General features: G+C 43.4%; 1 protein-coding gene across 1 annotated transcript in view; it reads right to left on the bottom strand.

The window, feature by feature from the left end:
* The window catches only part of MTMR7 (myotubularin related protein 7), a 56,833-nt gene that overhangs the window by 9,727 nt on the left and 26,765 nt on the right, over nucleotides 1-20,341 (bottom strand). Inside the window, exons 7-11 of the mRNA XM_066573392.1 lie at nucleotides 15,931-16,063; nucleotides 2,987-3,096; nucleotides 2,700-2,825; nucleotides 2,553-2,602; nucleotides 907-1,107 (exon numbers count right to left, since the gene is read on the bottom strand). Of these exons, the coding sequence (XP_066429489.1) occupies nucleotides 907-1,107; nucleotides 2,553-2,602; nucleotides 2,700-2,825; nucleotides 2,987-3,096; nucleotides 15,931-16,063 (620 nt within the window). The remainder of the gene's footprint in view (nucleotides 1-906; nucleotides 1,108-2,552; nucleotides 2,603-2,699; nucleotides 2,826-2,986; nucleotides 3,097-15,930; nucleotides 16,064-20,341) is intronic.

The following is a 20,341-nucleotide window of genomic DNA, read 5'->3' on the forward strand; positions in this document are numbered from 1 at the left end:
CAGAGATTGCACCATGGCCCTGCTACATCACAACCTAATGTAAGTGAATGTAATCATGTCATGACTAGCAAGTTGTCAAGACCCGACGATCGCAAGAAATCCAAACCTGATATCCGTATTCACTTGTATTCAGATGCAATGTAGCAGGGCTACAGTGCAATCTATGGCATAGCGCCAAAAGCCTCCATGTAGCCCTAGGATACACTTGGTTAAAGTATTAAAGGGGTTGTCCCGCGAAAGCAAGTGGGGTTATACACTTCTGTATGGCCATATTAATGCACTTTGTAATATACATCGTGCATTAATTATGAGCCATACAGAAGTTATCAGAAGTTATTCACTTACCTGTTCCGTTGCTAGCGTCCTCGTCTCCATGGTGCCGTCTAATTTTCAGCGTCTAATCGCCGGATCAGACGCGCTTGCGCAGTCCTGTCTTCTTCTTTTCTGAATGGGGCCGCTCGTGCCGGAGAGCGGCTCCTTGTAGCTCCGCCCCGTCACGTGCCGATTCCAGCCAATCAGGAGGCTGGAATCGGCAATGGACCGCACAGAAGACCTGCGGTCCACCGAGGGAGAAGATCCCGGCGGCCATCTTCACCAGGTAAGTAAGAAGTCACCGGAGCGCGGGGATTCAGGTAAGCACTATCCCGTTTTCTTTTTTAACCCCTGCATCGGGTTTGTCTCGCGCCGAACTATTGAAAAAAAAAAAACCCGTTTCGGCGCGGGACAACCCCTTTAAGTCTAGTATTATGTCATCCAAATTGGCCCGGTTTGGTAGTTAGAATATGTCTTGCAACAGTGGGACACCCTATGATCAGTTTATCTTTAGGGGACCTTCTAACAGTAAGTAGCAGTTCATACTATACCACAAGCTTACTGTAACAATACGCAGAGCACTTCTTCTCTCACCTCAGTTCTCTCCTCTCCTTCTCGCAGTTGCACAGAAAGTTTCCGTACTGACAGGAGTAGACATGGTGCTGTATGTGGATCAAGAACCTCTCATTAAATTCAAATGCACATGGAAACTGTTCCATGAGCTGCCAGACACATTCCAGAAACTGGTCAATCACTGGGGAGACTTCCTTCGGATCTCCTTCTAGATTTCCATACCTAAAATACAGAATTGATGAACAGCAATACAATTAACAGGGGTTTACAGGATATTTAACTATGTTGTGTTAAGGCTAAGACATCAATATAAAGTAACTTGGAAAGAAAGAAACTTTTGCTCTTGAGTGACGTGTATAGAAGTCTCTTGGTTAGATGCTACAACCATCACTCATAGCAGCGGGGAGAGGGATTTTGGTGCAGGTAGTTGGAGAGAAACAAGAACACATTAGCATTAGGGACTGCCCAGTGAGGATTTGCGGGAGAGGTACACATCACAAAATATATAGAAACCTTTTAGAGGGGTTGTCCAGTTTATTTATGGTCTAGCCTTAGGATAGGCCATCAATAGTAGATCTGCGCAGGAGTACTGGTGTATCTTGACGCCACTGGAAGCTATGGGTTTGACAGGGCTTCCATGGAGGAACGCCCCTGTCACACCCCCAGCTCCTGATTGGCGCCTGACGTGTGCCTCGCGTGCCGGCTCCGTACATAGTGTTCCCCGCATGCCGCTGCGTAAATTGTGTGCTTCCCCACATGCCACAGCTGTTTATTGCGTCCCAGCTCTGACAGTTCCCGGGAGGCTGCTGCACGCACATTTAGTTCTAAGCAGTCCTGCACCCAGCGCTCACTGTTTCCCGGAGGCTGCTGTCCAGTGGGGTTACCCAGCTCCCTACCACACTGCTCGCACTTTTTGCAGAAAACATTTCTACGCCGTCACCTGTCTGCCGACCCCACTGTTGTGTCCGATTACAGCTCCGTCCTCCATTGCTCACTCTGCTGCTTCGGTGCTCCTCACTGCGATGCTGATGTCACAGAACGCTTCCCCCGCTGCGCTCTGACTGGCTTGCTGCCGGATTACTGCTCCGTCCTTTGCTGATCACTCTGCAGGTCCGGTGCTCCTCACTGCGACGCTGCTGTCATAGAACGCTTCCCCCGCCAGCTCTGCCTGGGCCGCTGTCTGTCATAGCTGTCAATCAGCTCCAGGGGGCATGAAGGGGCTGTAAAACCAGTCAATCCGCTCCTGGGGCGTCAACGGCCTGTCAAACTGCCTGTATCTTGTCACCACCCATACTTCTGGTGGCGTCAAGATACACCTGTACACTATGTGGGTCTGCTGCCCAGGATCTCCTTTGATCAGTTGTTTTCCGGGCTGGTGTACTCATGCAATGACCTGATTTCTGCAAAAAGCAGACAGCTCTGTTCTCGGTGCAGTGGTCAGATCTGGTATTACAGGCAAAGGTCCTTTTTTTTTAACTTTAATGAGAACTTTAACTGTAATACAAAGCCTAGCCACTGCAGTGGGAACAGAGCTGATTGGCAGGAATCCTTGGTAGCAGATCTACTAATAATGGCTTATCCACAGGATACTTTACAACTGGATAGCCCTTCTAAGTAGCCTAATATTTGAATTACTCTTCCAACATGTGTGCAGCGACCAGCATTACCTGTGATTAAATTTGTGTCCAAATGAAATCCAGTCTTTTTCTATTAATACCTAATAGTAATTGAAAAAAGTAAAAAGAAATTAGGATACGCAAATAGTATTTAAAGGTAAATCCCCACTACTACATATGTGAAATAAAACCCCTTACCATAAATCCTTTGATGGTTCTGTAATAAGGGTCAAGTAGCAGACTCGATACAGAGCAGACTTGAGCAGTGCGGTCCCATCCATCGGAACAATGAACAAGCACACTGGCGCCCTCTTCTGACACAGCCTGAATGTGCAAATGAAACAAAAAAAATGACTAAAGATCTCATTTTCCAGTTAAACTCCTTTTAGAGAGTTAAAGTGTAGTCAAAAGCTGCTTTCACAAGCAAGACAACTGGCAGAGGAATATGGATAGAGAAGACACACAGATGCCACACATCTTAATACCTTGGCAATGAAGATTCCAGCATCCAGTATGGTTTTGATGTGTTTCAACCATCCAGAGGATTCAAGACCCCAAAGAAATTCACCCATGGAAGGAGATCGGTGCTCACATACTGCAATCATCAACAGAACTATAAGTTCACGTCTTATACATAGATATTGTATGTAAACATATTTCAGCTCCGTAATATTTTTTAACCATAGCAACTACATATTTCATATATGGAGATTTAACCCCCTATGGACTGCTCCATTTCATTTTCGGTTTTTCATCCCCCACTTTAAAATAAATCAAAACTTTTTTATTTATCCATCGACATATCTGTCTGAGGGCTTATTTTTTGCAGGACTAATTGTATTTTTGAATAATACTATTTAACCTCTCCCGCTCCTGGGCGTAAGTTTACGTCCTGGCAGCGGGATACTTCCCGCACCAGGGTGTAAACTTTCGTCCTGGGGAGAGCGCGGGATCACATATGATCTCGCGCTATCCTGCAGCGGGAGCCGGCTGTGAGTCACAGCCGGCGTCCCGCTGCAACATTGGGGGTGCATCGGAGGTGGGCCCCCGCTGTTAACACCTTCCCTGCCGCGATCTATGTAGATCGCGGCATGGGAGGGGTTCACAGAGGGAGCGCGCTCCCTCTGTGAAGTTGACGGGCTCTTGCGATATAATCCTGTGTTGCCAGTGCCTGAGATCGCTGTATAAGCGATAAGGCATGGCAGGGCAGTAGCCCTGCCATGCCTTATCACAGCGATCATCAGGGCAGTGTTGCAAGTCCCCCAGGGGGACACAAATTGTGTTAAAAAAAAAAAGATTTAAAAAAAATGTAAAAAAAAAAAAGTTAAAAAACCCTTTTTTTATGCTTTTTCTCATATTAGCATAAAAAAGGTTAAAAAAAATTAAAACCCCACATTATTATTATTATGGTATAATCGCGTCCGCAACGACGCGTACAATAAGCTGTTTGCACGGAAAAAAGTGTAAAAAAAATGCTAAAAAACTGAGGCAAAATGCTAATTTTTGCCATTTTGCCTTCCTAAAAACGCAATAAAAGTGATCAAAAAACCCGTATGCACCCCAAAATGGTACCAATAAAAACTACAGCTCGTCTCGCAAAAAATAACCCCCATAGAGCTCTGTACATAAAAAATAAAAACGTTACAGGATTTTGAATGCAGCGATTTAAAAAAAAAAAAAAAAAAAAGATTTCCAAAAAAAAGGGTTTTTTATTGCAGAAAAGTGGAAAAACCTAAAACAATGTAAGAATTTTGGTATCGCTGTAACCGTACTGACCCGCAGAAAAAATGGATTGTGTCATTTATGCTGCATGATTAATGTTGTAAAGAAAAAATCTATGGCAGAATTGATGCATTTTCTCTCCCTGCTATCATAAAAATAAAAATAAAGGTTTTACAATATCTATGTCTATGTACCCAAAAGTGGCACCGCTAAAAACTACAGTTTGCCACACAAAAAACAAGCCCTTATACGTCCGCGTCGACGGAAAAATAAAAAAGTTATGACTTTTGATAAATAAAGAAGAAAATCCGGCAAAAATCGTTGCGTCCTTAAGCCCAAATAGGCCGTGTCCTTAAAGGGGTTGTCCCGCGGCAGCAAGTGGGTCTATACACTTCTGTATGGCCATAATAATGCACTTTGTAATGTACATTGTGCATTAATTATGAGCCATACAGAAGTTATAAAAAGTTTTATACTTACCTGCTCCGTTGCTAGCGTCCTCGTTCCCATGGAGCCGACTAATTTTCGCCCTCCGATGGCCAAATTAGCCGCGCTTGCGCAGTCCAGGTCTTCTCCTGTTCTCTATGGGGCTCCGTGTAGCTCCGTGTAGCTCCGCCCCGTCACGTGCCGATTCCAGCCAATCAGGAGGCTGGAATCGGCAATGGACCGCACAGAAGAGCTGCGGTCCACGGAGGATGAGGTTCCCGGCGGCCATCTTCACCGGTAAGTATAGAAGTCACCGGAGCGCGGGGATTAAGGTAAGTGCTCCGGTAAGCTTTCTTTAGGTCCCTGCATCGGGGTTGTCTCGCGCCGAACGGGGGGGGGGGGGGGGTTTGAAAAAAAAAAAACCGTTTCGGCGCGGGACAACCCCTTTAAGGGGTTAAAGGGATTTCTTCATTAAAAAATAAAATAAAATAAAATTCTATACTCGCCTATTCCTCCCCTGTCAGTCTCCTTACCACATCTTCTCCTGGCTGAACTTCTGCAGTGTTCCAGGTTACCTCATCGCACGCTGGGTCGCTTGTTATGAAGGGTGCATTCCTCACATACTCTTCCTGCTCGGTCAGTAAAGGTCACATCCCTGTGCTGTAGTGTTCACTGCCTAGGAAAGAATTCTGATCTATTTCAGAGACAACGTGCATGAGCAGTCTCTGCAGTAGATCGGCACTCCCCCTGCTGGCCTGCGAGCTGTGACGTAATGTACATTGGCTGGTAGGAAGAAGACTGCCGGCAATGTATCTAACTTCACTGGAAGCGGAAGAATCAGGCAGCAAGCAGTGAAGTGACCCTCCAGACTGCAGGAGCCAGAAGAAGATAGGGGAGGTGAAGATCTGGTAAGTAGACTGACGGGGGAGGAATAGGTAAGTATAGAATTTTTCTTTTTTAATGACAGAATCCCTTTAAACTTTCCCAATCCAGTGTCAGAGTTCAACCGACATTCAGATTTGCCTGCATAGCTCTGATGTCGGGCGAGGTCTGACATGTTTTTAACACTATGCAGGACAGCTTTCCGATATTGGAGGCTGTCCTGCATAGTGTTAGAAACACATCAGACCTCGCCCAACATCAGAGCTATGTTCCGCATACTCTATATAATTTCTAGTTGACAATAAAACTCTAGTCATTTTTCTAATTCTATCTATCATTAGAGAAATTAAAAATGAATAATCTTACTATATAAACGAATGTTACAACAATATACATATAATTACAGGATTATTACAAACGATCTTTCCGATCTGAAACATTCATAACTCACATTTAATTTTCAAAAATTGCTAATAAAATCATCATGATATCATTTTCATGTGTTTCTGTTGAGTAATTCCACAGAATCCACAAGGCGCTCTCCCACCCGAAATAAATAAGAGCCAGGGACCGTGCGGGTGGCAGGGAAATTGGATTGGAAAGGGTTAATGCACCACATAATGGAGTGAAAACCTTTTTAAAATTTCTGAGTGGAGTGAAAAATTCAATTCCGCCATCTTTAGTTGAGTCTTGTTTTTATGATGTACATACTGAGGCAAAAATGACATGACAACTTTATTCTATGTATCAGTATGATTACGACAATACAAAATTTTTATATATACACACTTTTTGCTGCACTACCGGTACTTTTAAAAAACAAAATATCTTTGGCAAAAAATAAAATTATTTTCTACTGCCATCTTCTGACCATAACTTTTTAATTTTTCCATCAACATCGTTGTGTGAGAGCTCGTTGTTTGCAGGACATCCTGTAGTTTCTATTGGTTCCATTTTGGATTACATTCAACTGTTTGATTGTTTATTATTACATTTTCTTCTTGAGGCTGGATTCACACGAACGTATATCGGCTCAGTTTTCACGCGAGCCGATATATGTTGTCCTCGTGTGCAGGGGGGGGGGGGGGGATGGAAGAGCCAGGAGCAGGAACTGAGCTTCCGCCCCCTCTCTGCCTCCTCTCCGCCCCTCTGCACTATTTGCAATGGGGAGAGGTAGGATGGGGCGGGGCTACTTCTCGGAACTTAGCCTCGCCCCCGTCCCGCCTCCTTTCATTGCAAATAGTGCAGAGGGGTGGAGAGGAGGCAGAGAGGGGGCGGGAGCTCAGTTCCTGCTCCTGGCTCTTCCATCCCCCCTCTGCAGATGAGGACGACGTATATCGGCTCGGTGTGAAAACCGAGCCGATATACGTTCGTGTGAATCCAGCCTGAAGATGAGTTGACTAAAAAAAAAAAACACAATTCTGGCGTTGTGTATTTTATTTTCTGACGACGTTCACCGTGCAGGACAAATAATGCATTACTTTCATAGACTGGACTTTTACGAATGCAGCAATACCAAACATGTTCTTGTTTTTTATGGTTTTGATTTTATTATAAATATGGGAAAATGTTTTCTTTAACTTTTACTTCCTTTTATTTTCTTTAATATTCAATAAAAGTTTTGTTCACTCATTTTAAAATTTTCTTTTAATCCTTAAACGTGCAATAATTTGATTGCTTATGCAGTATAATGTAATACATAGTATTAAAAGTATTACTTTTGCCTGAGTGTGTACGGCAGAGGTTCTATTATGGTCTGGGGATGTTTGATGTAGCATGGTCTTGATCTGTTGGTTATTGTGGCAAGAACCATGAACATTGAGGTGTACCTTGACATTCTAGACCAGTGATGGCGAACCTTTTAGAGACCGAGTGCCCAAACTGCAACCCAAAACCCACTTCTTTATCGCAAAGTGCCAACATGTCAGGGGGCAGGGCTTATCATGATGTATGATTTTACCCCCGTTATTCTAAAAAGGACAGGACCGCTTCAAAATAGACAGCGTGCAGATTTTAACTGCTTTTTGGATGCGGAAATGCTGCAGAATGTCCTCAGCGGAAATTTCTGTGGAATATTCTGCAGCATTTCCGCATCCTAAAAGCAGTCAAAATCTGAACACTGTCTATTTTGAAACAGACCTGCCCATTTTCACCACATGTAAACATACCCCAGCGGTAATAGTGACACCCCCCCAGCAGGCCCAGCGATAATAGTGACCCCCACCCCACAGCGGCCCCAGCGGTAATAGTGACCCCCACCCCACAGCGGCCCCAGCGCTAATAGTGATCCCCACCCCACAGTGGCCCCAGTGGTAATAGTGACCCCCCTCAGCAGCCCTAGCGATAATAGTGACACACCTCCAGTATAATAGTGACACCCCCCCCCAGTATAACAGTGACACCCTACAATGGCCCCCAGTGCAATAGTGACACCCCCTACAGCAGTCCCCAGTGCATTAGAGACACCCCACAGCGGCCCCCATTGCAGTAGCGACACCCCACAGCACCCCACCCGAGACCTACATACTTACCCCCTCCTCCTCCTCCTCCTCCTCCTGCAAGCTCAGCTCCTTTTTTGATCGGCGATGGTCCCGGCACGCATATTAACTTTTTCTTCCCCACTTCTGCCGCAATAGGTAATTCCCAGCACCCTGATTGGTTGTTTGGTGAATCAGCCAACCCAAACAACCAATCAGGTTGCTGGGAATTGCGGCAGAAGTGGGGGAAGAAAAAAAGTTACTATGCTCCCGGCACACACTGTGACGTCAGTGTGCTGCCGGACGCCTCCTCCCCCAGACGCTCTCTACAAGTAGTAGGAGACGTCGGGGGAGGGGGAGGAGGATCCCGGCTGCACACTAAAGTCACAGTGTGAGCTGGGATCAGCGCGGTTAGCAGTGCTGTTTGTGAATGCCGGTAGGGGAGCCGCGGCCCCTGCTGGTATTCACAAGTGGTGAGCGTCCGATGGCGGCGTGTGCCATAGGTTCGCCACCACTGTTCTAGACACTACTGTGCTCCCGACAATGTGGCAATACTTTTTGAACAGTTCGCAATACTTCCAACAAGACAATGCGCCTGGTCACAAATCCAGCGCTGTTTTACATTGGATTAAGGATATGGACGTTCCACTGCTGGACTGGCCTGCACAGAGTCCTAAACATCTTTGGGATAAACTGGAATGTTGGGTCAGGAAATATGAACAGCGTCCATTTTCGCTCAGAGAGCTTGCCAGGCATTTTCAGGATGAATAGAGGGAAATACCAGCTAAAGGGTATCAGACATTAGTAGAAATATACCATGGAGTCTGATTAGTGCCAAAAGAGGCCCCACTAAGTATTTACATGGGTAAATAAATACTACTTCTGATCCTTGCTCAGGTGTCCAATTACTTTTGTTAGTACAAAGTCCTGATAGCTTTGATGAAAAACATCATGTGGCCATGTTGTCCAATGGCTGCTGTGGAACAGTACATGGTTATCAACAGAATATTGCTGAGACCTAGTGATTCGTCAGGACCGATGAGAATAGATGAGTATAAGGAATAGAATTCATACTTTCTTACAAAAAAAAAAACATTAAAGCCCAGAAATCCCCCTTAGATAGTCAACATTTCTAGAAGTACATAGAGAACCTTTTGAAACCCAACAAGTGACCCCACGGTCAAATAGTCAATCTAAGTCACTCCTCAACTCAGGGTCAAAACACAATTACTCAGGAAGCCAGAAGTTACTAGAAAGAAAATTCTGCAGGTAGAACAAATATGACTGTATATTATCTTTGGTATATTTTTAGCGGCAGAACACAGCTTTACCGAGAATTATATAATAAAGGCCCCGTAGTCCGAGCTCTTTGTGCATGCAACAGTCCCATAGCATAAAAATAAGTAACAATGCAGAACAGTGACGTGGAAAATATAAAGGAAACTGTCAAGCTGTGAGAAGACGAGATCTGAAGACTCCACAATGATACATGATGATGAAATGATAATCTCCTGCTGGCTCCTCACCTCTAGAAAAGGAAAATACCTGACACTTCAAAGAACCATCCCAGAATAATAATTCTTAGTACTCTTCTCACACCCATTGGCCTCCGTTTTTCATAGAAATGAGGATCCACAAAGCCAAACAGTTGTAAAATGCAGTGAATGTTCTGTGTTTGTAGTACCCTGAGATCCATGGGGGCGGCAAAGTGTAAGGTCTGATATGACTATTACAGAGCAACATAAATAAAGCCCATTATATACAATGTAGTTGTCAACTGGGATGTTGAGCGACAGGGTAATCAAAATATCAATTGAGATGGTTGTGGCTTAGGAATGGAGAGATAGACTATGAGCATTACTATGGAGGTCTAAAAAATTAGGATTTTTAATATTTAAATATTTAAAAGGTTTAGATTCCAAAAAAATAACCAAACTAATGTATTGGGGCTAACTGACTCTATGGGTGAAAATTGCACCGTTTTTCACTGCATGTATATGTGTGTATTTGGTGCATATGTGTAAAGTCTGACTTTGGCTTGAAGGAATGCTGCCTTCCAGTAGGTGGCGCTGTGGAGGATTTATTACACCTCCCTTATTTGCATTTATTATGCGCACAAGGAAGAAAAAAGCACATACCAATTTCTTACATTTTTAGTTTTACACGGTCCCCAGGCTTCCTGTGTAAAAACACAGTGAATGTGCATCTAACATACATAGTCACTGCATTTCTTTTAACGCTCCTACAGACTTAGAAGAGCGATTTTGGCCCATAAAAAAGACGTAATACGGATGCAAAATACACTTGTGAGGGAGCCCTTAGTTATTTTGTCTAAAAGTTAGTATAGAGTTAAAGGCGTTGTGCTAACTTGCATAAGCCCTCTTAGAATGCAGGGCCCGGGGGAAACAACTGATCACCCTGGGTCCCACAACTAGCTGAAGGGGAATGCGGCAGCTAGGCACACATTTCCACTGCAGTCGCAGGATGTTACACTATGGCTGTTCACATAAATGGCCCTCCTGTAAGAACAGGAAAGCAGAAGGCAGAGGCGTAACTTGAAGCTCCTGGGCCCCAATGCAAAACCTGTAACAGGGCCCCCAACTATAATGTTTTATTCATAGTACTGGGCTTCCTATATGGAGAAGAGAGGCCTTATGGGCCCCCTAAGGCTCCTGGGCCCGGGTGCAACCGCATCCCCTATAGTTACGCCCCTGGCAGAAGGTCTACCAGAACAGGAGCCACTCTTAGTGGCTCTCCAATCCGATCATAGAGGGGGATCACAAACAGGGAACCCTGCTCTAAGGCATTCATATACACTGATAAGGTATATGAACAGGGGTTGTGCTCTTGGCAAAACCCCTTTAAAGGAAATCTCTGTCACCAGGTTTATTCCTTCTCATCAGAAGTCAGTATAATGTAGTGATGGACACACAGCGATCAGTGATATATGACTTAATCGGCGATATGTTGTTGTTTCATTAAAACCCACTTTATCAGCTGCAGCACAGAGACCTCCTATTCATCAGCAACCAGCTCCCCCCTTCGCTGATTGACATCTTTCTCCCTATACTGGACATTGAATACAAGAACAAGCCATTCTGTTTCGGCCCCACACGTAATTTACATCAAATGAATACCCTATAACCAGAGCGGACTGAGTGGTCAAGTAATTTAACAGTATTTGGGGAAGCTACAGCATGTTTATGGGGGAGTTGGGAAAAATAAATGTTTTCCGAATGACTATTCAAGTGACAATTATTTTATTGAATAAATTTCAGAGTTTTTTTAAGCAGCTCTTGCCTATTTTGGTAGGATCTGTAGGCAATCTGACTTCTAAAGGCCCTTTTACATGTAACAGCTTTTTAGAGCTGGTATAGATGGGTGGTATAGAAAGTGTCCTGAGGGCATGATTATAATCCTCAACTCCAGCAGTATGGAAAGTTCTTCCTGCTCTTGGAAGGAACATCATTGCTGCTTTTCAATGGCTCCAATTGGAGCCACGCACTAGGCAGCAATGATTTGTGTAACTGTAAATATGTCTACTTTCCTATTATCATGTGGCCAGTGTTGGCATTGCCTGTAAGCAGGCGATATAGCTCTCCTGTCCACCGGGTGCCGCCCGGGAGCAGGAGCCGCTGAATCTCCGTTGGTCAGCCCTATGGAAAGCGTCAGCCATCGTGATTCGCCGGCGGCCATGGACAGCAGGCCATACTGTACATGAGATAGCTGTCATTTAAACACTCATTTGGCTGACAGCTATCTCTTCTGACTCAGATGTTTAGATTGGCTAAGCATGCATCTGTATTTCAATAGGGAGAGGGAGATTAGTGGCTGCCAGATACCCACAAGAGCCACTTATCTCCCAGAGGAACAAAGGATTGAGTATGTTGAAATCAAATATATCCAATAGTTCTTTCTCCTGATGGCAGACTTCATGGGACTGTCGGGCCACACGTAATAGATCATCATCTTATCCTGAAGAAGTCATCAGGGTCAGTCAACATATCGGTGTTTGTAGTTCATGCACATACTCCATTCATGTTTATTTGTACTAGGGAGATGCTAAAGGAAAGTGAACTACTATGACCTGTTTATTTTACAAGCCAAAGGTTACTGACGCACTGGATCTAAAGTTAGTACCACAGTCCGGCTTCATCCACTTACTCTGCAGATCATATTACCTGAACTTATCGAATGTCTCACCAGGCTGAAAACAGAGGTTCAAGTCTGGATGCCGGACATTGTAAAGAGGAGAGCTACAATGTATGTGGACCACAACCGAGACCAAGAAACCAACAACTATACTAATATGACGTGTACAAAAATATTTCACCAATCCCTGTAGTCCTGGGACCTGAGGCATGGATCTCTGAGGGACAGGCCAAAAAGTTCATTTTACAATGAAGCAATAACATTTTAGTTTAGATTTTCTAGAGCAAAAGATCTGCCCAAATTCAATGTACTGAAATGGTACAACTCTTAAGAACAGAAGGTTCTTTAATCTGCCCAGGGTTGCCAACCAGATGTTTTTGTTTTCCTGGAAAACTTATCCAAAAATCACAGACAGTGAATATTTTTTTATGGACACATTTAAACATCATAATGAATGACAGTATAAAGACTATCGGTAATATATGTCTATGAGTCATATATCGATATGAACTTACTAGTAGGCAGCCCGTCCCAGGGCGGTGATTGTAATATAAAATGCATCCACTTAAGGGCAGAGTTCTTGTCCAAGGACAACGACTGCAAAGGTGGGTGAAGCAGAAGCAGCTGAGCCAAATGCGCAGGTTAGTGTAGTGGAAGCTGCTCTACACTGCAATGTTGAGTGCAGGACACAGTGGAGTGAGAATGGATAAGATAGCTTTCTCTCCCACCTCCCCACCCCACCTTTCTTCCCCACCAGCTCTTTTGGTAGCACCCAATACATTCCTGTACAGAGCTTCAATGTGAATGCTGACTGTGAGTGTAGCAGGAGCTGCTTTCCGCTACACAGGTAAGTGGTTGTCGGAGCACCATATTCCTTCAACCCCCACCCACCGGCTGGTGAGTGGGAGCCACAGTATCCTCTACAGTATAAACAATTAGATGTCAAATCCCCCTCTATTAGCCCACATATATAAATGCCTTAGCGTGTCATGTGGTCATCCAACCACATGCTGGCAGTATTTTGACTACAATCTGACAATTGACACGTTAAGCCATATATGCATATATGCAGGGTTACTACAAAAAACCTTCCCTATTGAAACATTCATATTTAATGACACTCAAATACATAAATTATCGATTTTGTTGCACAATGTAAAAATGTTTTCCACACCCGAGGTGATCAATGTGGCCCCCTTTGTCTCTCGACACACATCGAGCTTGTAGTTAAGTTCCTGCTGTACACGTTGTAGCGGATCATGATTGACTGAGCCAATGGCTTCTGTGATGCGTACTTGCAGATCCTACCTGTGGAGGGGGGGGGGGGGGGGGATGGGGCATCAAGACTTCATTTTTAGCACTGCTTCAGAGAGAAAAAAAAATCACAAGGAGTAAGGTTGTGGGGAACGTGGAGGCCAAGGAAGAAGTTCACTATCATAACGTCCTGGATGAACAATCCTTCCGTTTGGAAGTAGCTTATTGAGCTCACTCCTGACTTCTCTGTGGAAATGGGGGGTACCTCGTCCTGTTGGAAAATAAAACCTTTGATTTCCTGTTTCAGCTGTGGTAGAAGCCATATCTGTAGCAGTTCCAGGTACAAAATCCCTAGGATTGTTTCTTCATGGTAAAAGAAGGGGCCGTACACTTTCCTAAAGGTTATAGCGCAAATCACTGTCACCTTGGGGGAGTCGCACATATCCTCCATGTAGACGGTTGGGATTTCCCTCCCCAGAAACTGACATTACGTTTGTTATCTGTGCCTAAAAGCTGGAAGGCAGCTTCATGACTAACCATTAAAGACTCCATGAAACCATCAGTTTCCATTACAGTTTGCATTCTCTCATAGAAAGAACATCGCCTCACTCTGTCGGCCGGTTTCATTGCCTGTAATAATTGCAGTCGGTAGGGATAACATTTATGCAGAATCTTCCACACAGTCGGCTGCAGGATGTCCAATTCTCTGCTTGTTCTGATGGTGGATTTCTGAGGACTTCTGGAAACTTGCACGGACACGTTCCGCTGTTTCCACGCTTACTGTTGGAATGCCGGATGGTTGCTGCTTACAAATGCAACGTTTATCCTTAAAATTGGAGTACCACTAACAATTTGTGTGCCCACTGGGTGAATTTTCACCAAACATTGTTCGAAAACGACGTTGCACACTAATAGTAGACTTGTAGAGGTGAAAATCAAAGACAAAAGCACTCTTGTCATTTTGTCTCTTATTCCCATAATGACAATTACAGCAGAATAAAACTTCTTGGGTCTCATTTAACAAAACTGTCAAACAGTAACACTGTCCTTCCTGCCAAAAAAAATTCTGGGCCACATCTAATATTTTTCACGAATGCTGGGGAAAAAAGTCTGTTTTTTTCATGTTTTTTTTTTTTTTACGGGCTGTCCAGGAATTTCTTGACGGTTGGCAACCTTGAATCTGCCCATGATATAAACTCAAATGTGGGAGAAATCTTGTTACAGCATCTACCAAGACAGTTTTGTAAGACACGTAGTTGTGACTTTTTAACTATTGAGTTCGGAGAGGCCCACAATTCAGTTCACAATAACACTTCACTATTTGCACCTATTCATGCTGAAGTCTTAATACTGGAAATAGAAAATACAAAGACTTCAACGTTAGTACATGTCATGGTTAGCATCGGGAAATAGATAATTCTTCTATGTGTGTCCCATGAGGTCTGACATTTTGTCCTCACAATCCTATATCTGGCTGTAAGAGAACTAGCAGGAGCCTCCCCCCACTGTTGTCTGCAATAGTGGTTAAAATAAACGTAAGCCCCACCCTCAACTAAGCCCCACCCTCAGCCAACTTCCAGTGACAAATGAAGGGGATCAGAAGAAGAAAAAAAAACATTGAGAAAAATTTATTGTGTGATTTATGCCAGTTTTGTAGTTCTGAAAAGTTCCTTTTTTTATATAAATACGTTTTTGATTTTACTCCTGCTTTCCATAACAAATGAGTGGGGTTCAGTGGAAGGCGGCTTTCAGCATCTTGACAGATTTAATATATAGTTTCCACCATCAAGCGGTACAAACTTTAGTGGAAATCTACGCCAGTTCATAGCTCATTTAGTTTTCTTGTGCATGGACAGCCAAAAATGAGCTACATTTTACTCCAACGTAGTCAAGCACACTTCATATTAAGACTAGCATGTGAAACGCCAACGTTCATAAATTCCCTCAGCAACTTTTATCAATACTTTTAGTGACCCTTTAAAAAGCCGTTCCATATACAGTAGAATCAGCTTTAACTAGAAACATTTATCCTGGGTAGAAGGTCATTCACACTGTAGTGAAACAATTGTGGCAGCAAACGTTGCCGCCATTTCTAGATGCCCCCCCTAAACTAGGAGGCCACCTTACCAAACAAGAAGAACTGAATGCAAAGTGTTATGATCAAACAGGCCAAGCTCAGTGGTTATTACTGTTGCCTTGCAGTCCTGGGTTCAAGTCTGACCAAGGACAACATCTGCATGGAGTTTGTATGTTCTCACAATGTTTTTGCATGGGTTTCCTTCCACGCTCCAAAAACATACTAATAGGTGAATTTAGACTGTGAGGCCCAATGAGGGGAAAACCCAATATCAAGTGATGCATACTACGGTATAGAGAGAATGCAATGGCCAAAAATACCCCTTTGCATATAGAGACTCTGGTAACATTAATAATGCATGGTAGGTGGGGGTCCTGTAACGAGGAGCCCACAAGATGCAAGTTACACCTCTGATAAGACATTAGTGAAGACTATTTACCTTCTATCATCTTCTGTAAACTGTTCCTCATCACATGGATGTTCTCAATGCCAATAAACTGAAACTTGATGTCAGAGTAGTTATCTTCATTCTCATAGCCTTTTCCTGCTGCTCTATTTGCCATTGCATTCAGCTGGAAAGATATCAAAAGGTTATTCCAGTTTAGCTATGTAAAGCAGAAGTGCAGGTCTATCCACAGACAGAGTGGTATAAGGACCATAATCTGTAAAAAAAGGACTAAAAACTTAGGTGAGTGCAACATTATACATAAACGTCTAGAGAAATAAAAGTACACCCTAATTGGGTTCTCTATGCAGAACCAAACGTTAAAGGCTATGTACACTCTTTTTTCAGCAATGTGTTTTGGAAAATGAAGACTTTTTGGAATCGGTTTTCATTAAAAAAAATTCTGATTGTTCGATTTCTATGCTTGTATTGTTTTCCATAGCACTGTAGACTGGAGGACAGAAATAAATTATGTTAGTCAGTAAACTGACAGCTCCTCCCCTAGCCCGCTCCCCTGTTGTGAAGGTGCATTCACTGCCCTTCCACTGAGCCATTACAGAGGGCTGTATGACAGTGCAGGGGAATGGTGGAGGAGATCAGGAGGACAGAGAGCAGAGAAAGCTACTATTACAGAGGGCACATTTTTTGCTCTTATCAGCAATGAGGGTGGACAGGACCAGCAGCTACTCAGAGAGACCATGAGATAGCTGTGTAGTATTGAGTGGGTGTGGTTATGCTACACAGCCTCTGAAAGAGGAGAGGAGCTGAGTTTGTGTGCATTTATGAGTGAGAACAGCTGAATCCATGCAAAGAAACAGAAAAGTGCATCGTTCTTTCTGCAGGGACTTGGTAAAATATGTGTGCATTGATTTTTCATGCACAAAGGTTTCCATAGCCTTTAAGGGATGGAGCATTATCTGTGCCTATCACCCAGATGAAAAGGATCTAGAAGAAGCATTGTGAGCTACTCTCAGTCTATCAGAATTACTGGTAGTGTTTTCAGCAATGCTTGGGCAACCTGACAGTCTGAGTTCTCCTCAGAAGCTACACACAATTTTAGAGATGAGCGAGTATCCTCGAGCGAGTAGTGCCTTAGTCGAGTATCTGCCCGCTCGCCTCTAAAGATTCGGCTGCCGGCGGCGGGCGGGAAGCGGCGGGGAGAGCGGGAGGAATGGAGGGGAGATCCCTCTCTCCCCCGCCGCTCGCCCCTGCTCACTCCCGCAACTCACCTGTCACCCGTGCCGGCAGCCGAATCTTTAGAGACGAGCGGGCAGATACTCGACTAAGGCACTACTCGCTCGAGTAGTTAGCCTTAGGGAGTATGCTCGCTCATCTCTACACAATATACATCCTCTCCAAGCTCAGAGTCTGACTCCTGTACAGTGGAAGCACGTCATGCTGATTAATGTGCTGCCAAAAAAACCCATTTCTCCTTAGGGTGTGTTCTCATGGGTGAATGTGATGTAGATGAGTGACAAAATGACCATTTTATCTGCGATTTCCATGTGTGTATAATGCGCATTTGTGATAAAAACATACAATGTAAATCAGATTTACATCTGTTTTTCATAAGCGTGGAAAAAAAATTCACATATGGTTCCAATAGCAAAAATGCTTTAAAAATGGATTGTGCTTGGTACAGATGTAGGAAAGTTTAACTTGACTGCGATAACCTTCTGCAACAAGCTATCTTATCATAAACATTTCATAAGCTATTTTTCTCTTATCTTAGCCACTTGTTGACCCCCCATGCACCTTTTTATGGCAGTCGTTAAAGGGCTTTGTAGCACTGAATTGGAAGCCTGGCACTGTTCTCCCATGAGAAGGGAATAGGGGGCTCAGCTGTTTTATGATAGCCAAGCACCAGCTCTAATGGTAGGGATGAGACAAACCGTTAACTCTTTACTGTACATGCTGTGACTGTGGCATGTAAAAGGGTGACAGAGGGAGGGGACTCCTTCTGTCACCCATTGGAACAATATGATTTCAGGGTCTCGATGGGTTCCTATGGCACCCGAAGGCTTGAAGATGGCCTCCAGGTGTGCCATCTACGGTGAACTATGAAAACCCACCACAAATTTGGAATCACTGTGTTTGTAATGACACACGTAAAAAGTCAGTATGTTATTTAACCCACAAAGTGTACGCTGTGTAAAAAATATGAAAGCGATTGCAAGAATAGCTAACTGTGCCTTTCTTACCTCACAAAAACAGAACAGAAAATAATCAAAAAGCTATATGGATCATTAAATTGTACCATTAAAGAGTAAAACTCACTCCACAAAAAAAAACTGCTCACAGCACGGTTGATGGTAAAAAAAATGTGAATTCTGAAAAAAATTCAACTTTTCAAAAGAAAAGTGTGAAAACGTTGCAACCCCCCCCCCCCCCAAACTATATAAATCTGGTATTGATGTAATCATACTGACCCACAGAACTTATTTTTCATATTATTTATACCGTACAGTGAACACTGTAGAAAAAAAGTATTAAAAACATGTCAGAATTGTAGATTTTGTTAGTGTTGCCTCAAGAAAGAAATGGAATAAATGATCAAAATGTTATATGTTCACAAAAATGTATTAAATGAAGAGTAGAGCTCATCCCACAAAAAAACAAGCCTCCATAAAGCTCCGTCAATGGAAAAATAAAAATATTATGGCTCTTAGAATGCGGCGACACAAAAGCAAATCTTTTATGAAAGTGTTTTCAGTGTACAAAAATAACAAAACGAAAAACTACATAAACTTGGTATCGCTGGAATCGTGCCGACCCAGAAATTAATGTTATCACAATATTTATTATGCATGCTCAACGCCATGAAAACGAAATCCCCAAAAATAATGGTGAAATTTCTTTTTTCCCCCCTAATCCCCTTGAAAAAAATTTGTAAAAAAGCTATACAATACATTATATGTGCCCCATAATGATCCCATTAAAAAAACAACGTTGTTTCCTAAATAAATCAAGCCCACATACGGCAACGTTGACGGAAAAATATAAAAGTTATGGCTCTAGGATTGCAACAATGAAAAAAAAAAACTGAAAAATTGGTTGGTTATTAAGGGGGGTCTCACATGGACGGATTCGAATTGTGGAATACGCAATCGCCATTCGCACAAAGGATCCACGGCAAAACGCAGCCACTGAAAGGCATGGGCTTTCGCTTTGTCCTTCACACTTGCAGATATGAATTGCATATTCTGCAAGCAGAAGAAAAATCACAGCATACTCTACTTTGCCGCAGACAGGCCTCCATTGAAATCATTGGATGCCGTACGACCCACAGACCATACATGGGAAATGCAAACACTGAAAAGATACCAACTGTGCTGTGCATGATCGAAGGCATGCCGCCGCGATCATCCACAATGCAGCTAAATCGGGTATGCAGGGTGACAGGCCGGGCTCACAGCTGGAATTACTAAGGCGCAAAACAGGCTTAGGTACTAGAGGCCCATTTACATGGGACGAATGTTGGACAAACGATGCCTGAGACTCATCCCCCTGTATACTCACTTCTATGCTGTCACACAGGAGTGAGTATCGCTGGATCACTCACAGCGCGGTCAGCAGGGAGGCGGGGTGGCTGGAGGAGAGTTCTCTCCCCGCTCTCCCCCGCCCCTCTCCATTAACTCTAAGCAGCGGCCTTTCAGTACTGAACTACTGCAATTTACACTGAATGGCTAGTCTTTCATTTTTCAAGCATGGATCACGGGGTTTTGAACAACTCCAACGGTAATCATCCTGTGTAAAAGGGCCTTAAGGGGTTACAACAACAAAACCCATTGTAAAGCAATTGAGAGGGTAAACAAAGTGTAGCATAGAAAGTTAAAAGTCAAGTTAAACTTTGGTAGAGCTGTACAAATAGTGAGTGCATATTATAGAGAAGACATGGGTTGGCAGCACTTCCTATCCAACAAAGCAATGTGCAAAAGGAATGATGATTAAAGGTTACACCAACAAGTATGCATCTGCAGTTAATCCTCTCTGCCTTGCTATTAATCAGGCATGTAATTGAAAATGTGTAAATTGGCTATAGATGTAAGTAGTTTTCATTCTATATACTGTACAGTACTATTTAATAGCTTGAACAACAGCCTGCTCTCTGTCTCACTTCAAATGGCCTTATTCCAAACCATCAGGGTTAGGGCCCAAGAAATATACGCTGACAATCACTATGAAAGGGAGACTTCATTCCAATTCTTCATTAGAGAGTCCGTCACACCCCTAATGAATATTGAATTTTACCCATGATTAATGCTGAAATATCTTCGTCACACTTCCAAAAAAAGGTGATGCTTGAGAATGTTAATTGCCAATTAGCGCACCATCACCCTCATACTTCATGTGAGCAATATTCTTTTAAAGATCATACAAAAACACATTGCGACAATTGTTGAAC

This window comes from Eleutherodactylus coqui, chromosome 7, assembly GCF_035609145.1.
Source record: "Eleutherodactylus coqui strain aEleCoq1 chromosome 7, aEleCoq1.hap1, whole genome shotgun sequence".
In the NCBI taxonomy this organism is placed as follows: Eukaryota; Metazoa; Chordata; class Amphibia; order Anura; family Eleutherodactylidae; genus Eleutherodactylus; species Eleutherodactylus coqui.